Source organism: Elgaria multicarinata, chromosome 1 (assembly GCF_023053635.1).
Source record: "Elgaria multicarinata webbii isolate HBS135686 ecotype San Diego chromosome 1, rElgMul1.1.pri, whole genome shotgun sequence".
Classification (NCBI taxonomy): Eukaryota; Metazoa; Chordata; class Lepidosauria; order Squamata; family Anguidae; genus Elgaria; species Elgaria multicarinata.
In genome coordinates, this window is record NC_086171.1 from 176,171,991 (window position 1) to 176,195,357 (window position 23,367).

A 23,367-nucleotide genomic window follows, 5' to 3' on the forward strand; every position below is an offset into this window, starting at 1 on the left:
TGTGGGAAGTGGTCTGGATTCAAATGACACAATTATTATTATTATTATTATTTATTTATTTATATAGCACCATCAATGTACATGGTGCTGTACAGAGTAAAACAGTAAATAGCAAGGCCCTGCCGCATAGGCTTACAACCCACCACGGTTAGTTTCACACAACAACCCACGATCTGAGGTCTGCAGCATGACTTATGCCAATTATACAACATGTACTTAGATATGAAAATGTTTTCTAGCATTTATGTGTACTCCTATCTAAAAGAAGGGAAGAGTGTATGGATGAAGCATACTTGTGTTAATACCTCATGTATTTGGATGGAGGGAAGCTTTCATGTTCTCCATCCCTTAGCTCCTCAATGGTAAGTACAGAGCTGAATTCCTCAATTCTTTCCATTTGTTCTTCCTAAGTTGTCACTAAAAACGTTGGAGACAAAGCAGAACTAGCACAGGCTTCAGCTCTGTGTAGGTTCTCTGTTATCTCCAGTTCTGATATTGCTATAAATGAAAGTGAAAGGTCCCATAGTTCTTTAATAAATGAATGCCAATCTTATTGCTTGAAGGTATTTGAATGTCGGTACATACTAATGTTTGTATGTTTGGAGACAGCTCCTCTGCAGTAACATAAAATTCTTACACTTGGTAAGACAGCTCGATCTTTTAAATCAGCCTACTGACATTTGTTGTGTGGCTAGGGGGTGCCTTAAAGGGAACAGGGGAGCCTAGGCACCTTAGAGAAGCTATGAAACCACTGAGTCAATGCACTTTTCCAGGACTAGTGAATAAAAAATGCTGGCAATGAACTATCAACGTTTTCGGGCTCAGAACCTAGAGGGGCTCACAACAATAGCCTATAGTCAGAAGACAGCAGCACCTTCCAGTTCCCAGCAAGAGGACAGAGTACAGTTTGCAAGCATGAAGATGTTCTGAATTTGTACCATTTTTCGTTCTACACAAAGCAGGATGTAGGATGGGATTTGGCAGGTCTCACCTTTGACCCCACTCTTCCGGAGCTCTCGGTCCTGTATGAAGCCAGCAAACATTTGTGTCTCCATGAAGATGTCTAGGAAATGGCGCACGTTGCGGGAGGTGTGGGACTTCCGGAAGGGCTCCCGCTGGAATACCCGCTCCCCTTTCTCAGTGACATGCATGTGCAAGGAGTAATGCCCCACAATCTCCACAAAAAAGCGCACAAAAGCCTCCGAAACGAGGGAGTCCAGAGTCACATCACCTAACACAAGACACACAAAAACCAGTCACATCTACTGCTCTGGAGAGAGCAACCTCTACTTGTATCCCAATTTCTATGCAAAGCCCACCCATCCCATTGACTGGGTCAGAGGTGACATGTCTCACAATTCAAACAGAGATCACCTGACATTCAGCTCAGGACGCCGGCAATTACAAACGATGGACAACCATCTGTCAGGGATGCTTTAAGGTGGATTCCTGCATTGAGCAGGGGGTTGGACTCGATGGCCTGATAGGCCCCTTCTAACTGTACTATTCTATGATTCTATGATGCAATAACTGCACTTCAATATCAAATCAACGGCAGCGGCATAACCATGAGCATCAGCACTAGAAGATGTCCAGCAGCAAACACAGATCTGGGAACTCAGGTGACCACTTCTCTGTTGCAAAAGCAGCAGGCTGTGTGTGCAATTTGCTAGGGAGAAGCAATGAGCAGTGTATGCGCATCTTTAACCTTTCCTAGATACTGCTTTCCCTCTGCCCCCTCACTGCTAGCGAGTCAAACTCTCTCCTGCTGCTCCTGCTCTGCCAATCACTTTCTCACCACATACAACACAGTGCTTTGCAATGGAGACATCTGACATTTTCCAGTCCTGTTTGCCTAATTTCATCCTGATGTGGCTTCCAGCGACTCTCTGAGGGATTAAGCCCTTTACCCACCCAAAGCTATGAAGCTAATGGCAGCCTCGCTCACTGCATATAACAGCTGCAGGGAGGGTGTCTTTGGGACTGTGGCATGGGAGGCAAAGATTGAAAAAGCCTCCACCTGCGCTGCAATCTTAATTGGGCCCTTCCGCAACTGCTATCTAAAGTAAAATAAAAATGGAAGGCCAAGCGATGCAGTTAACGTAACGGACTCGTTCTCATGACTGACAAGGACCAACGTGAGTATGAATGGTTGGCTTCCATTTTGCTAACCAGGCTTATCCTGGAGGAGAAGGGCTACCTGCCTTTTTCAGGAATGTTTCTGTTGCTCCCAATATACTTTACACTAGGGGTGCTGCCAGGCAAGGCTTTTATAGTGCCATCGCCCTGCCTCATTCATAGAATTTTACGGAGAGCTCCAGACATAAATGTCTTCTGTTCATAACTCTCCTGTATTTTCTGCAAAAAAATCCATTAAGGGGAAAAGATGGAATTGCTGCCTAACGCCTTCTAACAGGTAGAACTAGGAAGCCTCCATCTGGAAGCACTCCAAGTGTCCAGGACAAAACCTTAAAAAGCACGTATCCTTAGAAAAAGTTAGGCCTCTCTCATATCTCATAACCTATTTATGTTTCTCAATTTAGAAGGTTCCTGCTCTTCATTTCAAGAATTAAAGGCCTCACGCACAAGGCCTCCAACCTAAAAAGTAGCACAGAAATATTAAGGGGAAATGCTCAGCCATGACTCCCTAATTCACGCACCTTGCGTGTAACTCCGCTCCTGAGACAGGATTTCTTTCCTTTCCTCCAAGATCTGTGCAAGTGCAGCCTGGAGTTTGTGAGGTAGGATTTCATCCTCATCTGAAACCTTTAAAAGAAAAAAAAATGGTGGCGGGTGTGAACTTGCTGTGTTCAAAAATGGGATAAAACGCTGCGTGGAATAATTGCATTGGCTACCATATGAAATAATATCAGCATGGAAGGTAAGTATGCATGTATGTCTTATAACTATACAGAATGAAAACACGTGAAACAAATTAAAATTGGCATTTAAAATGGATTCTAGATAGAGATTATTGATATACAAATAAAGCACTGCAGAAGTACAAAAACTAAACCAATGGTTCCCAAAGTGGGCGGTACCACCCCGGTAGGATTGCGGGGGGGGGGGGGCGCTCGAGGTGGTCTTTTCCGAGAAGCTCCTCTCCAGAAGGTTTTAAAACCCAGGGACATTTTTATGGGAGAAAAAAATGAGGCGCTGCCTCATACACTTGGAATTTTCTCCCTCTCACCCCCCCAAAGATCTACATATAGGGAGGGACCATAGCTCAACAGAAGAGCATTTGCTTTGCATGCAGAAGATCCCAGGTTCAATCTCCAGGTAGGGCTGGAAAAACTCCTGCCTAAAACCTTGGACAATTCTGAGCTAGATGAATCAAGGGTCTCATTCAGTATATGGCAGCTCCCTATGTTCCTATGTACATGTGCCATCTATTTCTCCCAGCTCAAAACCCACTTGTTCCATTAAACCTTTGACCCTGACCCTTTAACCCTGAACCGCTAGCTAAAACAAAGAATAGTACAAATACCTGCTTTTGCTCTCATGCAACCCTTCTGTCCTTGCCTGTCTCATGCTCCCCTCTCCCCATACCTTGGCCAGTGCCTAAATTTAAACAGTAGACTCCTCAGGGCAGGGACCTGGCCTCTGTTTGTGTTACTCTACGCCCATTCATGTGTAATGGCAGCAAATCGCAGGTTAATTAATTATGTAACCCACAATTTGCCTTGATATGTGCCTGGTGCGTTCCACTGCCAGTTTCAATATGTAACCTCCAATCAGTCAAATCTAAGGTTGCTACATGACGTCCAAACCCAGACGCTATAGGTTAATCGTAGGTCAAACCTACTACAGATTAATGCTGGGTTAATTAACCCACAGTTTGCCTGCGTGGCATGCAACCCAGATCTCTGTCAAGTAGGGATGTCGGAGAAATCTGTGATGGAACCAAATGAGTTCAAATTTCTATGAATCAGATCTGTGGATTCTGCAGCGAACAGATTTTCCTGAGCTGCGTAGACTCTGTGGACTTGCGGATCAGTTTTTGTTTTTTTTTACTTTCTGGAATTTAACACCAATATAGTTGTAGAAAAATATGTCAAATAAAAATACACCAGCCGAAAATGCGCCTTTCCCGCATAAACTGAAGCATGAACATGCACATTTGGGGGTAATTGTGCGTATTGGAGGGATTTTACACATTCTTGCAAGTGCAGATTTGTGCAAATTGGGGGAAAAACTGATTCTGTCAATGAGTGGACTGGAATGAACAGCACCTGACAATCTGCAAAACACAGACAGAATGGATTTTTCAAAATCCATACATCACTACTGTCAAGTCCCATGCATACTTATAGCACTATACAAACAAGAGCTACCACCTGGGGTCAGCAACTTCCTTCACACATTCTGATTCACTGAAGTACAAGATTTTGGAAAGGGAAGCAGTTTTCAAAGCACCCTTGACGCTAAAGTTAACCCTGAGTTCACAGCATGTGCTAGAACCACAAAGCCCAACACCACTTACTTCTGCTTTGTGGAATGCTACACTGAACAGTTTGTCAATCTCTGCTTGCTTTGTCTGCAAGAACAGCACCTTCAGTTAATAGGGGACAAGGCAGACTAGTACCAAATGACATCATGAAAGATTATTTTGAGAACAGCTATCCACAGGAAACTCTAAATGTCTAGACAACGAAGAGAAGAAATCTTGTGGAGAGGAAATGCAGAAAATAGACGCTGCAGGGGGGAGGGAAATGCAGGAGAGGCAATACCATTCTAAGGGCCAAACTTCATGTGTATTTTGGCATAGACCTGGTTCGCACAAAATGGCAATTCATGGACTGTTTAATCCATGAATCATTGGAGCCACGCACAAGCGAACTGCCTCCCACCCACTCACCACCTCCACTTTGCGCCCAGTTGCTCTAACAACCCAACAAATAAACCATGAGTTATAACAGTGGGTTGTTTGTCCCTTAACAACCCAGAGTTCTGGGTTTAGATGTCACATCAAACAACCCAGCAAGAGGGTTGTTGTTACTTGAGAACCAGGCCTTTGCCTGTTTACATTTTTATTTGCAAGTTAACAGCCATGGGGGAGGGGGCACCAAACCAGATCAGGACCTTAGAAAGGGGGAGATAAAACCCCAAGCTATGGTTCTCTCCCATTGCAAATATCAGCTTTGGGGAGGGAGGAATTCTTTAGGACAGTAGTGTGGGAAGAAAATTTAAAAAAGCAGCTATCCACACCATGATTTGCATTGGGCCGTTACACAGCTGCTATTTAAAGTAAAATGAAAAATGTAAGGCCAAGCGACACACCTAGTTTGGCCCTAAATCAAGGATTGTTAGACTTGCAATTTATGGCTCTGAGGGGTTGGAAGAGTATTGCCTCTGGAGAATGCTTGCCATCTTGGGAAATGGGACTCCCAAAAGAGCCCTTGTTTTGTCTGGCATTGGTAACTTCAGGCGTGTCCTGTGGGAAAGTGAAATTTCTCTAAGGTTGCTGAAATTTAGTGGATGTTAGAGCCAAATTACATGCTGGCTACATTCAGATAAAACCCTAAACCACCAGATATTGTTATGAGAACAGCCCAGTCTCCTCCTAGGCTTCCTCCTCTCCCATTCTCCAGTGTGACCACCGGAGATGAGCAGAAGCTTCTGCTTCCATTTTAGATGAACACATTTAGATTAACCTCAGTTTAGCATGTCATTCCCAACATTAAACTGTGATTAATTTCAACTGTGGTTAGTTGAAACAAACCTTAGTTTAGCGTTACAGGAAATAGCCTAGTGACTCACCACCCCATGCTTCCAGTCCCGCCTTCCTTGGTGTGGCTACATGGAGGCATTTGGAAGCTTTCCTTTCTGTTTTGTTTATTTATTTGTCTTGTACCTGACCTTTCCATCCAAAATGGCACTCATTAGATTAACTGCACAGGCATATGGTGGCACATCTTAATCACCCACATGGTTAGTTTTTTTAATGGTTTTTAATGCTTTATGTGGGTATGTTCTGTGTTTTAGAATTTTAAATTTTGTATACTCGTTTTTATCTTAATTTTAGAATTTCTGTAAACTACCCAGAGAGCCCTGGCTATGGGGGCGGTATATAAGTGCAATAAATAAATAAACAAACAAACAAACAGCAGTGTCCTCCAAACCTGGACAAAATGTGGATGATCTCAAGCAGGGGTAGGCAATCTAGTGTTCTCCAAAATGTTTTGGACTACAACATCCATAATCACTAACATTAGCTATGCTGGCTGGGGCTTATGGGAACAGTAGTCAAAATTAACTGAAGGACACCAGGTTTGCCTACCCCTGATCGTAAGTATGGTTTATGGAAACCAGCCAACTTCAACCCATAATTTATGAATCTGGTTTGTTTCAACTAGGCCTGTTCTCATAATAATAAGTGATGGAATCTGATCATTTTGATCCCTGCCTCGATCAAAATGGAGAAGCGGGTAAGAAATATTATTATTATTATTATTATTATTATTATTATTATTATTATTATTATTATTGTCATGGATCTTACATGTCATATGCAGCTTGGCCCTTAGTTTACTTTCATATATTTATTCCCACCCCACCCTCGTCTGAATGGACCCATTTTGAAAGAATTTGTTCTGCTTGCTTGTGAAACAGCCAACAGGAAAGTCATTTTACTCACCGCTTGCAAAAAACTATCAGCACAGAGATCAACGATCAGTACCTACAGAGAGAGAGAGAGAGAGAGAGAGAGAGAGAGAGAAACACACGCCCTGTTATTGCCCATGTGCTATTGTGCAAATAATCCCCAATCTCTTCATGCAGCCCCCTACTCCCCAGCCCCATGCTGATCCATGTGATCAACTATTGGTCAGTAGTGCAACCACAAGAAACAGCTAACACAAACCAGCTAGCTCCACTGCAGCCCTTCTTATGAAGTGCCTGCAGTTCTCTGGGATGTGACAATGTCATCATTCTGGTGGGACCCACCACTAGTGCAATGGGAAGCTAGAAGTTCCTCTTGGAGCTAGAAAGAGCAGGCAAACTCATTTCCGGAATGGGCAGAGCTCACCAAAGGGAACTCCTCTGACCTGTCCAGTTCCGAAAACAAATATCTCCACTAATTTCTGGGATTGCTTTCAGAAGTGATAATTCCTGTTTGCAGTAGGTCCTGAGGGTGGAATGGAACTAGTAAAAGTAAGGCAGTAGTACTGGATACCGCCCTATGACGTTGGATATTGCCCTCAGGTCCTTTGGGGATGGGGGGGGGAGGGAATAATTAACCTGGGCCTCACACATGAAGGTGGCCACTTCAAACAGTTCACTCCAACTGAGAAAAGGAAGAAAGGTCCTACAAATGAACATTCTAGTCCCTAGATCTTTCAAAGTGTTTAAAAGCTCCACCTTCCATTGGTTTTGTGAATGGACCCTTGGGCAAACAGTTGTGTCACACAAAAATGCCAGCACATCCATGGGTGATTGACAATTCACTGATAGACCAAACACATGTGCAAGCATAAGATCCTTGGAAGAACTTAGCATATTCTGTACAACACAGGTGGTCAACTTGTGGCCTTCCAGATATTTTGGCCTACAGTTCCCATCATCCCTCACCATTGGTTATACTAGCTATGGTTGATGGGAGTTGTAGGCCAAAACACCTGGCAGGCCACAAGTCTCACACCTTTGCTCTACAATAAATAGGTTGTGCAAATGTCACCATAAGCCTTCACCCCTCTCTTCGCTACGACAGTGTTGTCACAGGGTGTCGTCACGAGGGCATCCCCGCCCCTTGCATTTCTTCTCAAGATCTCACCTCTTCTATAGGCAGGTCCTGGAGCTGTGTTAAGGAGCAGGAGAGGATGCCAATAAGGAATGGGGTAGGTGAGCAGACAATGTCAATCATGGAAGCTGGCAGGACAGGGATATAGGTGTGTTGCCAGGTGAAGGGGTAGAGTGTTGCAACCACAGCATGGCCACATTTGGACAAGGTGCTACGTGGAGAAAATAAAACAGGAAACATTTGTCAGTCTACAAAAGCCCCAGATAATGACAAATATCCCTAGCCCAGAGAAAGTAATTCCATACAGGTCCCTACTAAAATGTGAAGTGGTTCTCTGCAAGAAAAAAAAAGCACATGCTACTTTTGGAACTGTATCACTGCATAACAAAGAAAATGAATTGCAAAAGTGAATGCTGTCCCTTATTAAAGACTTCCTGGACATGGAAAGCTAGTATGCCAGGCAGGCTTCTCCTTAAGAACACAAGAACATTAGAAGTGTCAATGCTGAATCAGACCAAGGGTCCATCTAGTTCAGCACTATGTTCACACAGTGGCCAACCAGCCGTCAGTCATGGACCAACAAAGCAGGACATGGTGCAACAGCACCCTCCCACGCATGTTCCCCAGCAACTGGTGCACACAGGCTTACTTCCTTGAATACTGGAGATAGCACACAAACAGCAGGGCTAGTAGCCATTGATAGCCTTTGCCTTGGCATGCTAGCCTTTGATATGCAGTTTATTTTACAAAGAGGATTATCCACATATGCTGTTTCCCACAGGCATGATGAAGTGGTAATGTCCCATGCACTTTTCCTGGCCCTGCAAGATTGTTTTTTCCAATATTGCCATGTCTGATGTCAGATTTTTGTCCATTTATCCTTTTTCGCAGAGACTGGCTGGTTTGTGCTACGTGCAATGCAGCAGGGCATCACTGGGAGGCACTGGCATATATCACTTAGGAAGATGAGGAAATGAATGCACCCCAGATGTTTACAGTTTCCCGGTCCCCTCAACATCTGTACTGTGTGTGTGTGTGTGTGTATATATATATATATATATACTTGAAACTCGCAATCACAGTTCACACTATTAAGAGTGGACTACAGTCCATGAAAACTTCTGCCGGAATAAATGTGTTAGTGTTTAAGGTGCCAAAAGATTTGTTCTTGTTTTTGCTGCAGCAGACTAACACAGCTTATCCCACTGGAAATTGTTCTAATCATAACAGCGCCATTCCATGGATCTGCCATTCCCTCCATACATCCATAACTACCCAGTGGAACATATCAAATCTTTGCCTGGAGGCTGCTAATTATTGGTGATATGCACATTGTGTATGTTGTTAGTAATTACGAATATCTGCTTAATGTTTCCAGAGTTACTGTTTTCTGAGACATGGATTTGTTTTTCCGATGTCATGCATGAACAAGAAGCATTGCATGGTTTTTATGGCATGAAAGGTTCAAAAAAGAAAACAGAAAATCAGGATCTTGCCAAAACAGGAAGAGGAACCATGGTTTACGTCTCACCTTAAATTGTCAGCAACGAAGATCACCCTCCTTTCCAGCAGGAGAGAAGCGAAGACTTGGATCAAGTGAGAGACACGGAGGCACTTAAACAGACATTCAAAGTCAACATGCTCCAGCCGAGAGTCTAGTGGACGGCAAAGCTCAATCACCTGCGAGCAAAGAGATGTAAGGGAGTTACAAACTCCGTTGTTTTATTGTTGTTTCCCCCAGAAACCAAAACATTTGGTCGATGCTCCAACAATCAAGAGCATGCTGGATAAAAAGGGTGTCAGCAAGCAGTCAACGCTATGTGAATTGATTCCAATACAGTTCACATCCTGGACAGTGAAGTAAGCGTTCTTTGGGATCTGAATTGGGATAGTAGTGATCACTCATTGCTCTTTTGCTAGGACGCAAACTATGGCTTTGCTCGTACCTCATTTCCAGCTCCTGGCAGGAAGCTCTTCACAGAGATGGTGCGCCCAGGGGCAGGGAACGGCGCCTCCATGACGCTGCGCATGAATGGGTGCACGAGGGCTGGGGACATCTCACGCCTCTTCTCCACTTCATCTAGAATCTGCACAAGGAGTGTTTATAGAGTTATTGGAACGGCTCTTCTTGGTCACATTACAAGTGAGAAAAAGCAGAGAGGATTGAAATGGCACTTTCACACACTTCATCCTACGCCATTTCGCTTTGGATGTGTAAGACATGTTGGATTATGTGCAACAGGCACAAGGGAAATGCACATGTACCTTTTGCAGTGCAGACACTTTTTTTCTGTGGTGGCACAACTTTTCACCAAAACCAATTTCTCAGCTTTTTTTCACTTGAAGGTGAGTGAGTCATGGTGAGATGGTCCCATCATGCACACACTCCCCATGATGCACCCCCCAATTCCACCCCTCCATGCGCCATTCCTCATTCCTTCACAATCACTACTTCATGTCCATCATTTTCAAAGCTTGCTCTCAGCATTTTTGACAGGATTTGGCAGCCTGCTGTGCTTTCATTGCAGTTTCTTTTTTAAAGTTGTACAACTAAACATTTAAATGTACACAGATCCCATTTCTGGTCCACTGGGGCCCCCTTCATTTTTCTGAATGGTGACTTGCGTGTTTGGAGTAACATAGAAGCAGAATGAAATCCTGGAGCAGGGCTTGGCAGTTCACGCTTGGGCCACAGCAGGACATGCCATGCCAATCCCCTAAAGCCATGAAAACCAGTGGACGCCCATATCCCTCCTCATGACATCCTGTCCCATGCTTAAAACCCACCCAGATACATGGAGGTTGTATGTGGTTCAAAGAAAAGTCCCAAAAGCTTTCATCCGCAAACTGCTATCCCTGTTATGATCATACTTATGAAATGATGCAAACTCAAACATTGACATTTAATAGACTTTGAATTTAAAAGGCTATTAAATGCCAACATTTGATTATACAACATTTTATACCAATGATCACAATGCAGATAGCAGTTCGTGGATAATAGATGACTTTTTTCAAAGATGAAGTGCTGCCTGTTTGAATTATTCCCCCCCCCTCCAATTTGCCCTTCATTTGCCATTAGTCCATTGATCCTGGGGGTGTTTGAAGAGCAGTTTTGGTAGGTTCTAGAGGGCAACTTATGAAAAGAAAACTTTGGCCTTGAATTCCCAACAACCAACGGGCAAGCTTAGAAAAGCATGTTACCTCCTAAGGAGCTATTATTTGCTATGACTTCAAAAGCGGTTCACTCACCTTAGAGAAAAGGTTGAAGCAGCCTAGGCGGCTTACCATGCAGTATACCTCAGGGAGTCGCTTCCCTTTTCCTTCTGGCTGAAAGGCAAGAAGAGCAGACAGTCATGCGTAAAGCCACAGAACGTGCAGGATAGCCAGACTGCTAAGGATCTTCCACCCCCATTGTCACTTGAGCATCCCTGGGTTTAGTGGATCCAGTAGCGGTTCTCTTTCTTTTTTTCTGTTTGCCTTGGATATGCCAGCTTGAAGATTGGCTTGAAGCTGCATTTTGCTTCTTTATCTAAACTGCTAACCACTGCTGTGAATCCAAAGCCATTCGGTCCACCGGTTGTCAAGAAGCAGCCAACCCTTCAGTTGCAGCTACGCAGTTTCCACACTAGCCCCAGAGCCAAGAAGGTACTTACCAAGAGCTTCTTGCAATATCCAAACCAGCGGCTGCCGTCCTCACCAGTCAGCACGAAGGAGAAGGTTTCACTGGACAACAAAAATAAATGTATCAGATTGACTGAACAAGCAAGACAGGAGCTAAGCTTATCCTGCAGAGGGCCCTGTCTTCCCAACCTTGACTTAATCTTGGACACCACATAAACAACACTGTTCTTTCTCCAGTTCCCATCTGCAGGGATGGTTCAGAGGTTGCTAAATGTTTACAGCAGAGATTTCATCGGTTTCTTGCCTTCCAGGATCTCCACCCTGCCACAAATGACCACAACTGGCAGCCAAAGAATGATCTTCTTACCCCACCCTTGAAGGGTCCCACTGGGAGAGGAAAGCAGGACAGAGAGTTTATGGCCAGCAACACTTAGGCCATTGTGACATTGCAGCAAAGAAGGAAATGGGAGGGCTGAAAGTAACAAGATCACAATTGCTTTATGATGTATTTTTATTTTTTTAAGTAAAAAGTCTTTAAAAATGTCCATTCCTTCAACTTGCTGAAGCAGCAACCTCTCCCCATCCTCGCTCCGGAAGCCACCAAACTGTATGAAAAGGAAGATGTGGAGTTCTTTACTAAGGGCAGGCAACCCCCCCACCTGATCTCTTTCACTCCCAGCATCACCGTCCAGCCCTCAACAAGAGATTTGCTCTAGATTAAGGATGGACAACCTCCCAAGCATCTACTTCTTGACCTAATTCCCGCATGAAGAAAAGATTATGCATTTGAAAGCCACTCACCTCTTTGACTCGGATTTTGGGCACCAGTCTTTGGGGTCAGGGAAACAGAATTTGGGGATGACCTTCAGCCTCTCTTCAGTGTCCTTTGACTGCCGAAAGGGGTGGTCAGGCTGTGGAGGGAACAATATGCCATGTCACTGAACAGACACAGGCAGGCCAATATTTTCTTCTGTGCACAGCTAGCCAGATTCAGCTAATTGCTTTCCCCAACAGTGTTCACCCTGTCTTTTCCTCCAAGAGTTGCTTTTTACCTGAATTCCTTCTTGATTATTGTTTGTTTAATCAAGCAAACAGAAGCTCCAATTTTTCAAAGGCCAAGAAATGTTTTTCAGGTTTGTATTATAGCAGTAGTATTATATAATAATAATAATAATAATAATAATAATAATAATAATAATAATAATAATAATATTCTAGGGCAGCCCCACATAGAGTGCGTTGCAGTAATCCAATCTTGAGGTTACCAATGCCTGTACCACCGTGGTCAAGCTATCCCTGTCCAGGAGAGGCCGTAGTTGGCGAACCAACCGAAGATGGTAAAAGGCACTTCGAGCCGTGGTGGCTACTTGAGCCTCCAATGACAGAAATGGGTCTAAGAGTACCCCCAACGTACAAACCTGTTCTTTCAGAGGCAGTGCAATGCCATCCAGAACAGGCAGAGCCTGTCTCCCAGACTCGGGAACCATTCACCCACAGGGCTTCCGTCTTGCCAGGATTCAGTCTCAGTTTATTGGCCCTCATCCAGCCCATTACTGAGTCTAGGCACTGGTCCAGGACCTGCACAGCCTCACCTGATTCAGTTGTCACAGGGAGATAGAGCTGCGTGTCATCAGCGTATTGATGGCATTTAGCTCCAAATCCCCTAATGACCGCTCCCAACAGCTTCATATAGATGTTAAATAACATTGGGGACAAGATGGTGCCCTGCGGCAGTCCATAGCTCAATTGCCAAGAGGCCGAGGACTGGTCACCCAATGCTACTCTCTGAAAACGACCCCGTAGGTAGGACTGGAACCACTGTAACACAGTGCCCCCGATGCCCATCCCAGGGAGTCGATCCAGGAGGATACCATGGTCGATGGTATCAAAAGCCACTGAGAGATCGAGCAGGATTAACAGGGTTGCATTCCCCCTGTCCCTCTCTCGATAAAGGTCATCCATCAGGGCGACCAAGGCTGATTCAGTCCCGTAAACAGATCGGAACCCAGACTGGAATGGATCTAGATAATCAGTATCCTCCAAGAGAGCCTGCAGTTGCTCCGCCACAACCTTCTCAAGTACCTTCCCTAAAAAAGGGACAGTAGTATGCAAGTTAGCTATGGCTCATTGTTTCATGATGCATTTCTAACATGGCTTTAAGTGCAGAGGAAGTCCCACATCCCTGTCTAGCATGACTTGCTATAGAGTCTAATAAAGGTTTCCCAGGCGCCTTGCTTCTCTGCAGAGTCCATAGAAGGAAGTGACTGGCAGATTGTTTTGAAACAGGACTATTTTCAGAGTTGTAATCACTGTGCTCATGTTATAATCATGGCTCCATAATTACTAGTGCAGTATTTCCTGGGACAATCCTAGCCTGAAAGACCCTCCTGTGCAAATCTTGCTTACATCCACCCTGCAAAACATCTCCTGGGCAGACAGAAGGCAAGCGGGCTGGCAAAACGCCATCCACTTTGTCAGCAAAGCTACGAGCACAAGAGTCACGTGAGGCGGTGGGACATGGCTCATTGTGTCTTCTGAGCAATGTAGGCCAACACATTCCCCCTCCCTGTTTTTGTTATCAACAGCAGCCTGGATGAAGTCAGCGCAGCTTGGGAACTACGCTTAACTCAGCTGCACTTCCTTCCCCAGCTGTGTCCACCCAACAGTCCTGCAGCCCTAAAAACTGATGCATGTTTTCCAGAAACAAACGAAAGAGCTTTCCTGGCTTTCTGGCAAGCTGCTTTGCAATCTTACACATCCCCACATTTTGCAGGAGACTGAGCATCATTGGCGAGTCCCCTGCTGGGCTGCTTTTCCAGGGAAACACAGTGTTGGGAAAGGGGGGGGGTTGGATGGGAGAAACAGATGTGGGGAGGGGGATGCTTAACCCTTCCTCCCCATGCTTACTTTTCTGTTCCAAACTGATTCTCCCTTCAAGCTGCTGCCCCTCACCCCAGGGCTGAAGGCAAAAGGGGTGAGACTGGGGCAAAGGGGCAGGGCCACAAACACACACACACACACACGGATCTTCTAGCTTAAAGATCTCACTGCCAGTAATGAAGTCTTAGGAGAGGCGTTTCGACCTTTCGGAATGGGGAAAGAACCACATGAAAGCTGGGAACCTGTCAAAAGTGAGGGAGGCCACTGAGGCAAGGCAGATGGGGCCTGGGCAAGGGGGGTGGGGCCATCTGGCAAACCCCGGAGGGCTGGATTGGAACCTCTGGATGGGCCAGAATTGGCCCACGGGCCTGGGTTCAACAGCCCTGCCGTATATTTGTTGTTAGGGAAAGAGTAATGGACAAGAAAGTAATTACAAATATTCTACATCAACCAACCGGAGTTAGATTAGATCTGTCCATCAAGACAGTGGAGAAAGGCTTAGTGATTTCTCTTTGAGATTTCAATCTGTTGCTGCTAGAGCTGTGACAAATTTCCCCTATACCCATAACACAAAGAGCTTCTCTAAAAGAGCTATTTATAGCATGTTTGTTTTTGGCCACTCACAGAAGTTTTTGGGTCAATTTAATGACGCAGTAAACAAACAGGAGGTCTTCCATAGTTTCCCACCCCCCAATTCCATTTCAAAATACATCACAGATAAGCTGCATGAAATTAGCAGCATGTAAAGCTGACATTGAGCTATGAACCTGCTGCGGAAGGGAGGAAGGACTTTAAACAGAGGGTAAAATGCCTCCTTGCAACAAAGGCAGGCAGATCGATCCCCATGTGTCTACTCAGAAGTAAGTCCCATTGTGTTCAATCGGGCTTACTCCCAAGTAAGTGCGACAAGGGTTGTAAACTTACAGCAAAATTTTATTTTTACTCAGAAGTAAGTCCTGGCTTTCCTGGGGGCTGTGAGAAAACAAACAACAAGACATGCCCTCTCCTCTGCACACATGCCAGGGAGGGAGGGAGGGACTCCTTCGATTCAGTCATGTCTGCTATTTAAAGGAGCCCTGGGAAGCAGTAGCAGGGCCTTCCTCCTTGTTGTCCCTCTCCTCCTGTATAATCCAATTCTTATCAATTGAACCAAAGAAACAGGAAGCACAACAGCAGTGGGAAAACAACGGGATTTCCCTTAATGTAGAGAAGCTCAAAGAATCACAAAACATATTCTGGAACAGCCCAGCAGAGATGATGCTTTGCCGCCCTTTGCAATGATCGCTGTTCTCTTAAAATACAAGTAAAGATCTCCTCCTGTCTCCTCCTCCACAACCCCAAAGCATGCACAATTAACTCCGGAGAGTGGGAAGAGCTGTAAATAACACCATACAACCCACCTTGCTAGGAAACTGCTGTATAACCTGTGGGGTGTAGGTAGCTTCTGATGGCTTCTTCTGTAGCGACACCACCACAAAGAGCTCAAAAAGCTGCTGCTCTTGGAACTCAATGAGGTCCCGCTCCAGCGTCTGGTAGTGCGGATTCCTCTTGGACTGAGCTTGCACCTGCAGCAGACGCTTATGTCGACCTACAAGAGCGAAACAATTCCTTTAACTGCAACAGCCTCGTATCCTGAGCAAAGTAAGGGGAGGCAGCACGACCTCCGTTCAATTGATAGGAAGACAGCTGAAAGGTAAGGGATTCACCCAAGGCCATGCAGCAAACAGGGCAGTGGCAGAGCCGGGAGCAGGGCAAGCTTGCTTCCTCCTGTGTACCAAAAATCACTCGGCGAAAAAGGAGCCCAAAAGCCAAGGGAGAGCTTGGCAGCGAATGCAGTTACGCTGCCCAATCAGAGACAAAATCTGGCAACGCCAGCAAACTGCACCACCTGGCATCAGGGGAGAACCCGTCCCCTTCTCTCCACCACAGTGAGCTATCACAAGCCCTCCTGTTCTGAATGCACCTGGCACTGTAAACTAGCAGGATCGCAGTGGCAGAAACTGCAGTGACACAAGCTTAGTGGGCTGCAAGTAAAGCAACTCAAGTCATTTTATTTTAAAGCCAGCTGCACAGTCTCCCCTTCCACCTCCAGAGTCTAGACAGGGTGCTTATCAGGCCACCTGCACAAAACTGTCGGCAGGAAGGAAACAACGGAAACATTGTGGCTGGCTCTATGCTGGTGGGCACTTCCAAACGGGCTGCTATCCTAGGCTACGGGCAAAACCTAGCTCTGACACTTTCCAGGCATGGAGAGCAGGAAATGCTAGTGTGTCCAGAGCCATTGGTGCCAACTAGGGCAGATGAGTCACGATGCAGAGCCAGTTTGAAGCCTGTTGCTCTTGCTTTAGTTGTTCTTCCTCCAGTGTTTACATGCAAGCCCAGGATAAAGGGCCAAACATTATGTATAATTTCACTCCAGATGCTCCTTTTTCCCAGCAAAGGGCATTTCACAATCTTACAGGAGTATACAGAGTACAGAAAGGACTGGGACCAAGTTTCAGTTTAAAAAAAAAAAAAAGTTCTCAAGAGGCAAAGCTGGAGATGCCCTGAGGAGGATCGTGTGACCAGGAAAGAGAAGGAAGCATCTTAACGTGTTTCACTGTGAGTTTTCACAGAATCATGGCGCTAGAGAGAACTTCAAAGGTCATCTACGCCAATCTCTGAAGCAGCAAGGTTCCTTACATCAGCTGTCCTAAGCCTAGTGCCTTCTAGAACTTTCAGACTACATCCCCCATCATCCCTGACCACTGGCAGGGGCTGATGGAAGTTATAGTCCATCTGGAGGACATCAGGTTGAGAAAAGTTGCTCTATGACCCTTGTATTTATTTATTTATTTATTTTATTACATTTATATACTGCCCCCCAGCCGAAGCTCTCTGGGCGGTTTACAACAATTTAAAATAGTAAACATTAAAAGTATACAAAATTTTTAAAAAACATTAAAACAGTATAAAAACAACAACAGTATCCATTTAAAACAACAATTCTGGGGTCCATTAAAACAAACTTAACATTATTAAATGCTGTTAAAATGCCTGGGAGAAGAGAAAGGACTTGACCTGGCGCCGAAAAGATAACAACGTTGGCGCCAGGCGAGCCTTATCGGGAAGATCATTCCACAGTCGGGGGGCAACCACTGAGAAGGCCCTCTCCAATTTGTGGATGGATGTTCATTCAGTCTGCATGAATAGATTTGTGCCCTAGGACAGGGGTGGGCACAAGTTAGATCTCTGGATGTTTGAACTTCAACTCCCTGCCAGCATAGCCAATGGTCAGGAATGCTGGGAGTTGAGGCCCGAAACATCAGGTGGTCTAATTTCTGCCCACCTCTGAGCAAAATTGGATGGGTAGATCTTGAGTAATAAGCGTTACACTAACGTATTCTCATACAGATCTTCACTGAGATCCTAGAAATGTCGTCCTCATGCCAAAGTTGCAGTAGAGACGGCTGCCAAGCAAGCTATGCTACCCCGGGTGCTGGGTAGAATACAGCCTAAGCTTCTAAGACAGCCTCTAAAACACTTCTTGCGAGTTCCCTTTGCCACAAGCAAACGGCTGATAGTCCAATGACTCAAAATGGCTCACAGCCCCAAAATGCCACACACAGTGCCAGGCCAGAAGCTGTATGGAGCCCGGCCATTCCCAGCCCGTTTGCCAAAAATTGCTCCAGCAGCTGTAATTATGCCCCGTGAGCTGGCTCAGCCCCGGTGACTCACTCACTCACTTTTCGGCAGATTCTCCGGTTCGCTGTCATAGCCATTGGTTTCACCTGAAACGAAAGAAAGTTTCCATCAGAATTTGCCAGCTGGGTGGGAATAGGAAATGCTGGAAGGCAGCTGACAGGCCAGTGATACATCTTGGGCCTCCGGCACACCAAAAGTTGGGCACAGCTGCACTGTCCAGAAAAAGCACCTGTTACAGCAGATGCACACACACACCAGGTGTTAAATAAAGCAAGTAAAGCCCATTATATGGTTCCAGGAAGGCATCTTCTCTGTTGTGCAATGCAAAGGACTGGGGGAGGATGCATCACCATAAGTTGTTTAATACTACTAACTCTGATTCGCAGAGTGCAGGTCACATAAAGATCATGAGGCTATTGGTAGGCACTTCAGCACATATGGGAAAGGAAAGCATCATATGTGCTGCAGTCAGCGCACATATAAACCGCCCAGAGAGCTTTGGCTATGGGGCGGTATAGAAATGCAATAAATAAATAAATAAATAAATAAATATAAAACCCAACAACCCACCAAACAATCTGGGGACATGTCTACACGAAGGGTTTGCCCCGGAGCGGCTTTGCACTAGCGGCACGTCATGTACAAGCGCAGCTGCCATTGTGAAGCCATCCAGGGGCAAACCCTGGAAACTCCACTCCCAAAAAGTCGGGCACTTACCCCGACTTTTTTGGCAGCGGAAAAAAATGCAGATGCCGGGGAGGAACGCAAATGTGGGAGCATGGCACCCGTGCCTGTAAAAGTAAAAAAAACGAAAAAAGCAGGGTTTTTAAAAATAACTTTCTTATTATCTGTATCTCCGCAGCTGCGCAGATACAGATAATAAAAAGAAAAAGAAATGGGGGGAAGGAACAGGCAGCCAGAGGGAGGAGAGGTGGTTCGCCCCAAGTCCCTGCCCCCTCTCCTCACGCTCTCCTCTGGCTGCCTCGTTCCTCCCCCCCCCCCCGTTTTTTTATTTTTATCATCTGTATCTGCGCAGCTGTAGAGATACAGATAATAATAAAAAATTAAAAGGGGGGGAGGAACGGCCCCGTTCTTCTCCTCCCCCGTTTTTATTTTATTTTTGCTTTTAAAGAGCAGGAAAGTCCACACTTGCGTTCCTTCCCGTGCAGATGCCGGTGCCAAAGTGCCACAGTAAAGATGGGGGCTGGGACTACTTGGGTCATCTGTAATTACAGCACAAAAACTTCTACACCACCATAAACTCCCTGGAGGAAGGGCAGGACAAAAAAGTAGTTAGTAAATAAATATTAAACATCGATCCATGGTACTTTCAGACCAATTCTCAAGAGGTGCAGCGTGCCTTCCGCTTGTTAGAGGCATCCCCATCAGTAGCAGGTATCTTACCAGGACAGTCTTCCCCAAACCTGGTGCCCTTCAGTTCATTGGACTACAACTCCCAGCATGCTGGCTGCATGTAGTACAACACAGCTGGAACAACCAGGTTGGGGAAAACTGTCCTAGGAAAAGCACACATAGCTCAGCATCTGTACCTCTGGCTGGAGAGACTTCTTTTCCCGTCTGCGTCACCAACTTCACCCGCTTCTTCCCTCGTTTGGAGTCAAAGATCTCTTGTATTTTCAATACAAGCTGAAACCCAAAGTAAAAAGTGGAAATCAAAGAGTGGCCACTTGCGTCACACAGGTCCAGGCAAGGATCAGAAAGCCTGCCGTTCACAGTCCAATCTTACGCAGAGCTATGGTGGGAAATTTGACGAGGGCAGTTACAAACCCATGGCAGGGATAATTTGATCGATTTGAAGAGCAAGCCAAATCGTCTGGACTGGCTTCTGGAAGCAACAAGCCAAAATGAGATTTTAAAAGTTGATAACAAGTGGTACATATGGACGCTCCAGACATACATGCCATTAGAAATCCTGGAATGGTCCTGATTTCAGAACCAGGACACAGGGAGAAGACCTAGGCATGGACATCCAGAGAAATCAATGGCAGGGAAAATCCTAAAGTACTCTGTAGGATAATCTACACCAGGGGTTGGCAACACGTGGCACCTCCATCTTTTTTTCTTTTTCTTTTTTTTGCCCCCCCCCAAATAGCTGCTGCCTTGTGGCAATGGGAGGGGGGAAGCAGCAGTATTTCCCCTTTAAAACAAACAAGGCACGTGTGGGGAGCACAGCCTTGCTTGCATTCAGTACTATGCATACAGAGTCCCTGCTAGCCTTTCTAGAATCAAGGCAGAGCTTTAAAACAAAACTCTTTTTCTTGGCTTTACAACTGGTCTCAAGCAAAGCTGTGCATTGTGAAGGGCCCAGGGAGCTGAAATATTGTGATCACACTATGGATATGTTCACCATTCTAGAACCTGGTCACTTATGTAGCAATCCCAAAGTTTCATGAAAGAAAAGCTGTGCCCTACTGTGATTGCCTCTAGCACTTTTCAGTGTACAGCTCTATTGTGATCCCTTTTAGCCTCACAACAACCCTGCAAGGTAGCTTAGACCGAGATTTGACACCACCTGAGGAGCTGAACAGGGCTGTGAGCTGAGGTCTCTCACATCTACAGCCCCAATACTCTTCTCGTTCTTTGCCTACATCACCCTGCAGGTCCCAAAGGAACATCTGTGTGCTAAAAATGATTGGCAGCAGCAGCCCAACCTATCCAGCACCATGTGAGGTGTCAGGTATCTCAACTCGCTGGCAGACTGAGAGTCTCAGCCTGTCAAGTCCCAACCTGCTGACACCCTCGTCTCCTGCTGAACTGCTTGACTATTTTAAACGTGGCACGCAGGCCAAGTCCCCTCTTGCCCGGCTTTCAGAAAGCATTCAGCATTCCAAGCAAAGGCCACAGGGTGGGGTCCAGCTGTTCCCATCACCACAAGTTCAGCATACATGCGAAAGAGAGACACCAGGTAAATCCGTTCACAGCCCCAACCCTTTCCTTGACCGGAACAAACCAAGCAGGGTCAGGCGGGCAGAGGAAGAAAGGATTGCAGAGCTCCCGCCTGCTGCCCCTGGGCCAGGGCGGCACGTACGGAGTGCAGCATGACCCTAGGGCACAGCTGCCCGCATGCAGGAAGCACTGCGTTTCCTCCATGAGTTTCCTTCTGCCTCTCTTCCGCTCCTCCAGAACTTTCCCAGCCTTGATCTTAACGCTGATGGTTTGAGAGCCGCTTCACGCTCGTACACGATAGCCTGAGCACATCGTTTAGTGAGGAAGAACACGAGGTGTATGTGTGTGTGAGTGAGTGTGTGTGTGTTGATGGCAGTGCTTTGCTGCTCGTTCCTTCAAAACCCCACGGCATCGCAGCTGTGGGGTGGGAATGGGCAAATCTTTCTGGGCAGTGTCGGTGACCATTCAGCTCATCAAGCCCACCTTCTGCCCTGCCTTCCTGCACGACCCCCAACCTATGAAGCGAGCAAAGAGCAACGAAAGAGCTACGAAAGAGCAAAGAAGGTGGCGACTTCAGAGTAAAGCAAAAAGTCACAGTAAGTCAGCAACTTTTTAAGTGTGCAGTTTCAGGGGGGAAAGGCCGTGGTGGGTGCGCAGTGGCGCTACGTCATATAAACCATGCAGCGCCCACTGCACAGCCACCATGGGATATACAGGGAATATAGACAGCCCCATGGAAAGCGTGAAGGGCAAGCCACACATCTCTGGAACGCACACCGGGGAGTTGCGATTGTACACAGCAGTCCTAGCCCTGTGTACTTGGAAATGCGTGACTCCACCACACGCTTCATAAGGCGACTGCAGCCAACACTGGCGGTTGCAGTGTTGCGGCCGCCGTAAAGAGTGTAGCGGCTTCAGGAACCCAGCAGTCATTGCTGGGAGATGAAGAGGCAGTGCCAGACTGCTGGAGAGCACATGCTTTTCTGCTGGGGTTGACCGAGATGCTTTCCTGACTTATTTGGGCATCCCTCCAGCAATCGTGGCCAAGTCCTACGAGTTCAGGGTGAGAGAGAGAGAATAACATGCGCTTCCTCTCTCAGTAAATTACTCCCACATTTTTGGAAGCTGTTTGGGGGTCTTTAGGCAGAATCAATTTGTCTGAGGAAGGAGGCTCACGTGGGACGTTTTGTCATTCCTCCTGGCACAGTGTTTATTATAATCTCTGCATGCTCCAGGAAATGCTGATGTGTAACACTTGGAAAAGCAACACATTTGGCCTGGGATAGATGTTAGTCTTCCCTTCCCCACCCCCAATTTTCTCTCTCAATGAAGAAATAGATTCCCACTAGGTTATACTGCTGGCTGTGTCCTTTGGCCTTACATAAATGCCAAAACTGGGAACTCCGATTGCTCGGCTATCTAGCTAGACAACATTGTCTGAACTTGGCTTCTTTTTTGCAATGCTTTCTTATTGGAGAGTTGTTCAACGAACTGGTGTGTGCATCTGAGCACACACAGCTAAAAATTAATACAAGCGTATGAAAGTTGATATCAAAGGCACCAACTGGACAAGAGTCCAATTCCTACAATGCGTAGGCAGTGCAAAAATTGCTTCTTGGTTCTCTGACTACACCAATCATGCATCTCCGTTACTCACTCACCCACGGGAGGGAGCGGCCGGAAACACATCAGGAAAATTATATTCAGTTTTTATGGAACAGTCCCATTCTTAACAAGCTGCTCAGCAGCTTTAAGCCACAAAACACTTCGGAGGTTAAGTGTCAAATTGAGAATGAGCAGTTCCGGAGAAAGAAGCACCTACACAAGTCCAGGCAGGACCAAATGAACTCAGGGTCACTTTGAACCTTTGCAAACATCATTCACACACCCTCTTGTTAAAAACAAAAAATTAACTTCCAATGTAAAGGGGTTAACTGTATATTAACTGCATAGTGCCATACATTGCTTGTCTAACTAATTAATGAACCTACAGCATTCTGTCCTAATGCAGTGAGATAGCAGCATCATGATAAAGGGGTGGATTTAATTCCAGCTAAATTCAATTCCAGCTACTCTCCTAATTATTTTAACACATAATTTTAACTTAAATTTAAATTTTACTGTTTTAACTCTGTATTTTAATTTTATATCAATTTTGCTGCGTGGTTTTTATTCTGGTTGTGCTTTTTATATATTGTGTATTTGTGCTTTTAACCTGTTGGTTGTCTTACTATGATTTTAATTTTTGTGAACCGCCCAGAGAGCTTCGGCTATTGGGCGGTATAGAAATGTAATAAATAAATAAATAAAATAAATAATCAAGTACTTTCAAAGTAACACTTTATTTCCCACAATTCCAACAGGATGATCTTGAATTCAGGTTATTATTATTTTATTTTAAAAACACTTCTTTAAAAAGTCCTACAACTCTGGCTAGGGAAAGAGGAATTTTAGGAGTTTTTTTCAGTCTAAAAATGCATAGGATTGCACATTTAATCTCTTTACATAGGGCTAAACATGGGTTAGCTAACCTG

At 45.5% G+C, this 23,367-nt stretch overlaps 1 protein-coding gene across 2 annotated transcripts in view; it reads right to left on the bottom strand.

The window, feature by feature from the left end:
• DENND2C (DENN domain containing 2C) overlaps window positions 1-23,367 on the bottom strand; it is a 75,052-nt gene that overhangs the window by 7,308 nt on the left and 44,377 nt on the right. For both annotated transcript variants that reach the window (XM_063143742.1, XM_063143734.1), the window contains exons 6-17: window positions 19,477-19,573; window positions 17,968-18,012; window positions 15,643-15,830; window positions 12,164-12,273; window positions 11,395-11,464; window positions 10,991-11,068; window positions 9,685-9,825; window positions 9,270-9,418; window positions 7,772-7,949; window positions 6,638-6,679; window positions 2,661-2,766; window positions 992-1,231 (exon numbers count right to left, since the gene is read on the bottom strand). In XM_063143742.1, the coding sequence (XP_062999812.1) occupies window positions 992-1,231; window positions 2,661-2,766; window positions 6,638-6,679; window positions 7,772-7,949; window positions 9,270-9,418; window positions 9,685-9,825; window positions 10,991-11,068; window positions 11,395-11,464; window positions 12,164-12,273; window positions 15,643-15,830; window positions 17,968-18,012; window positions 19,477-19,573 (1,444 nt within the window). The remainder of the gene's footprint in view (window positions 1-991; window positions 1,232-2,660; window positions 2,767-6,637; window positions 6,680-7,771; window positions 7,950-9,269; window positions 9,419-9,684; window positions 9,826-10,990; window positions 11,069-11,394; window positions 11,465-12,163; window positions 12,274-15,642; window positions 15,831-17,967; window positions 18,013-19,476; window positions 19,574-23,367) is intronic.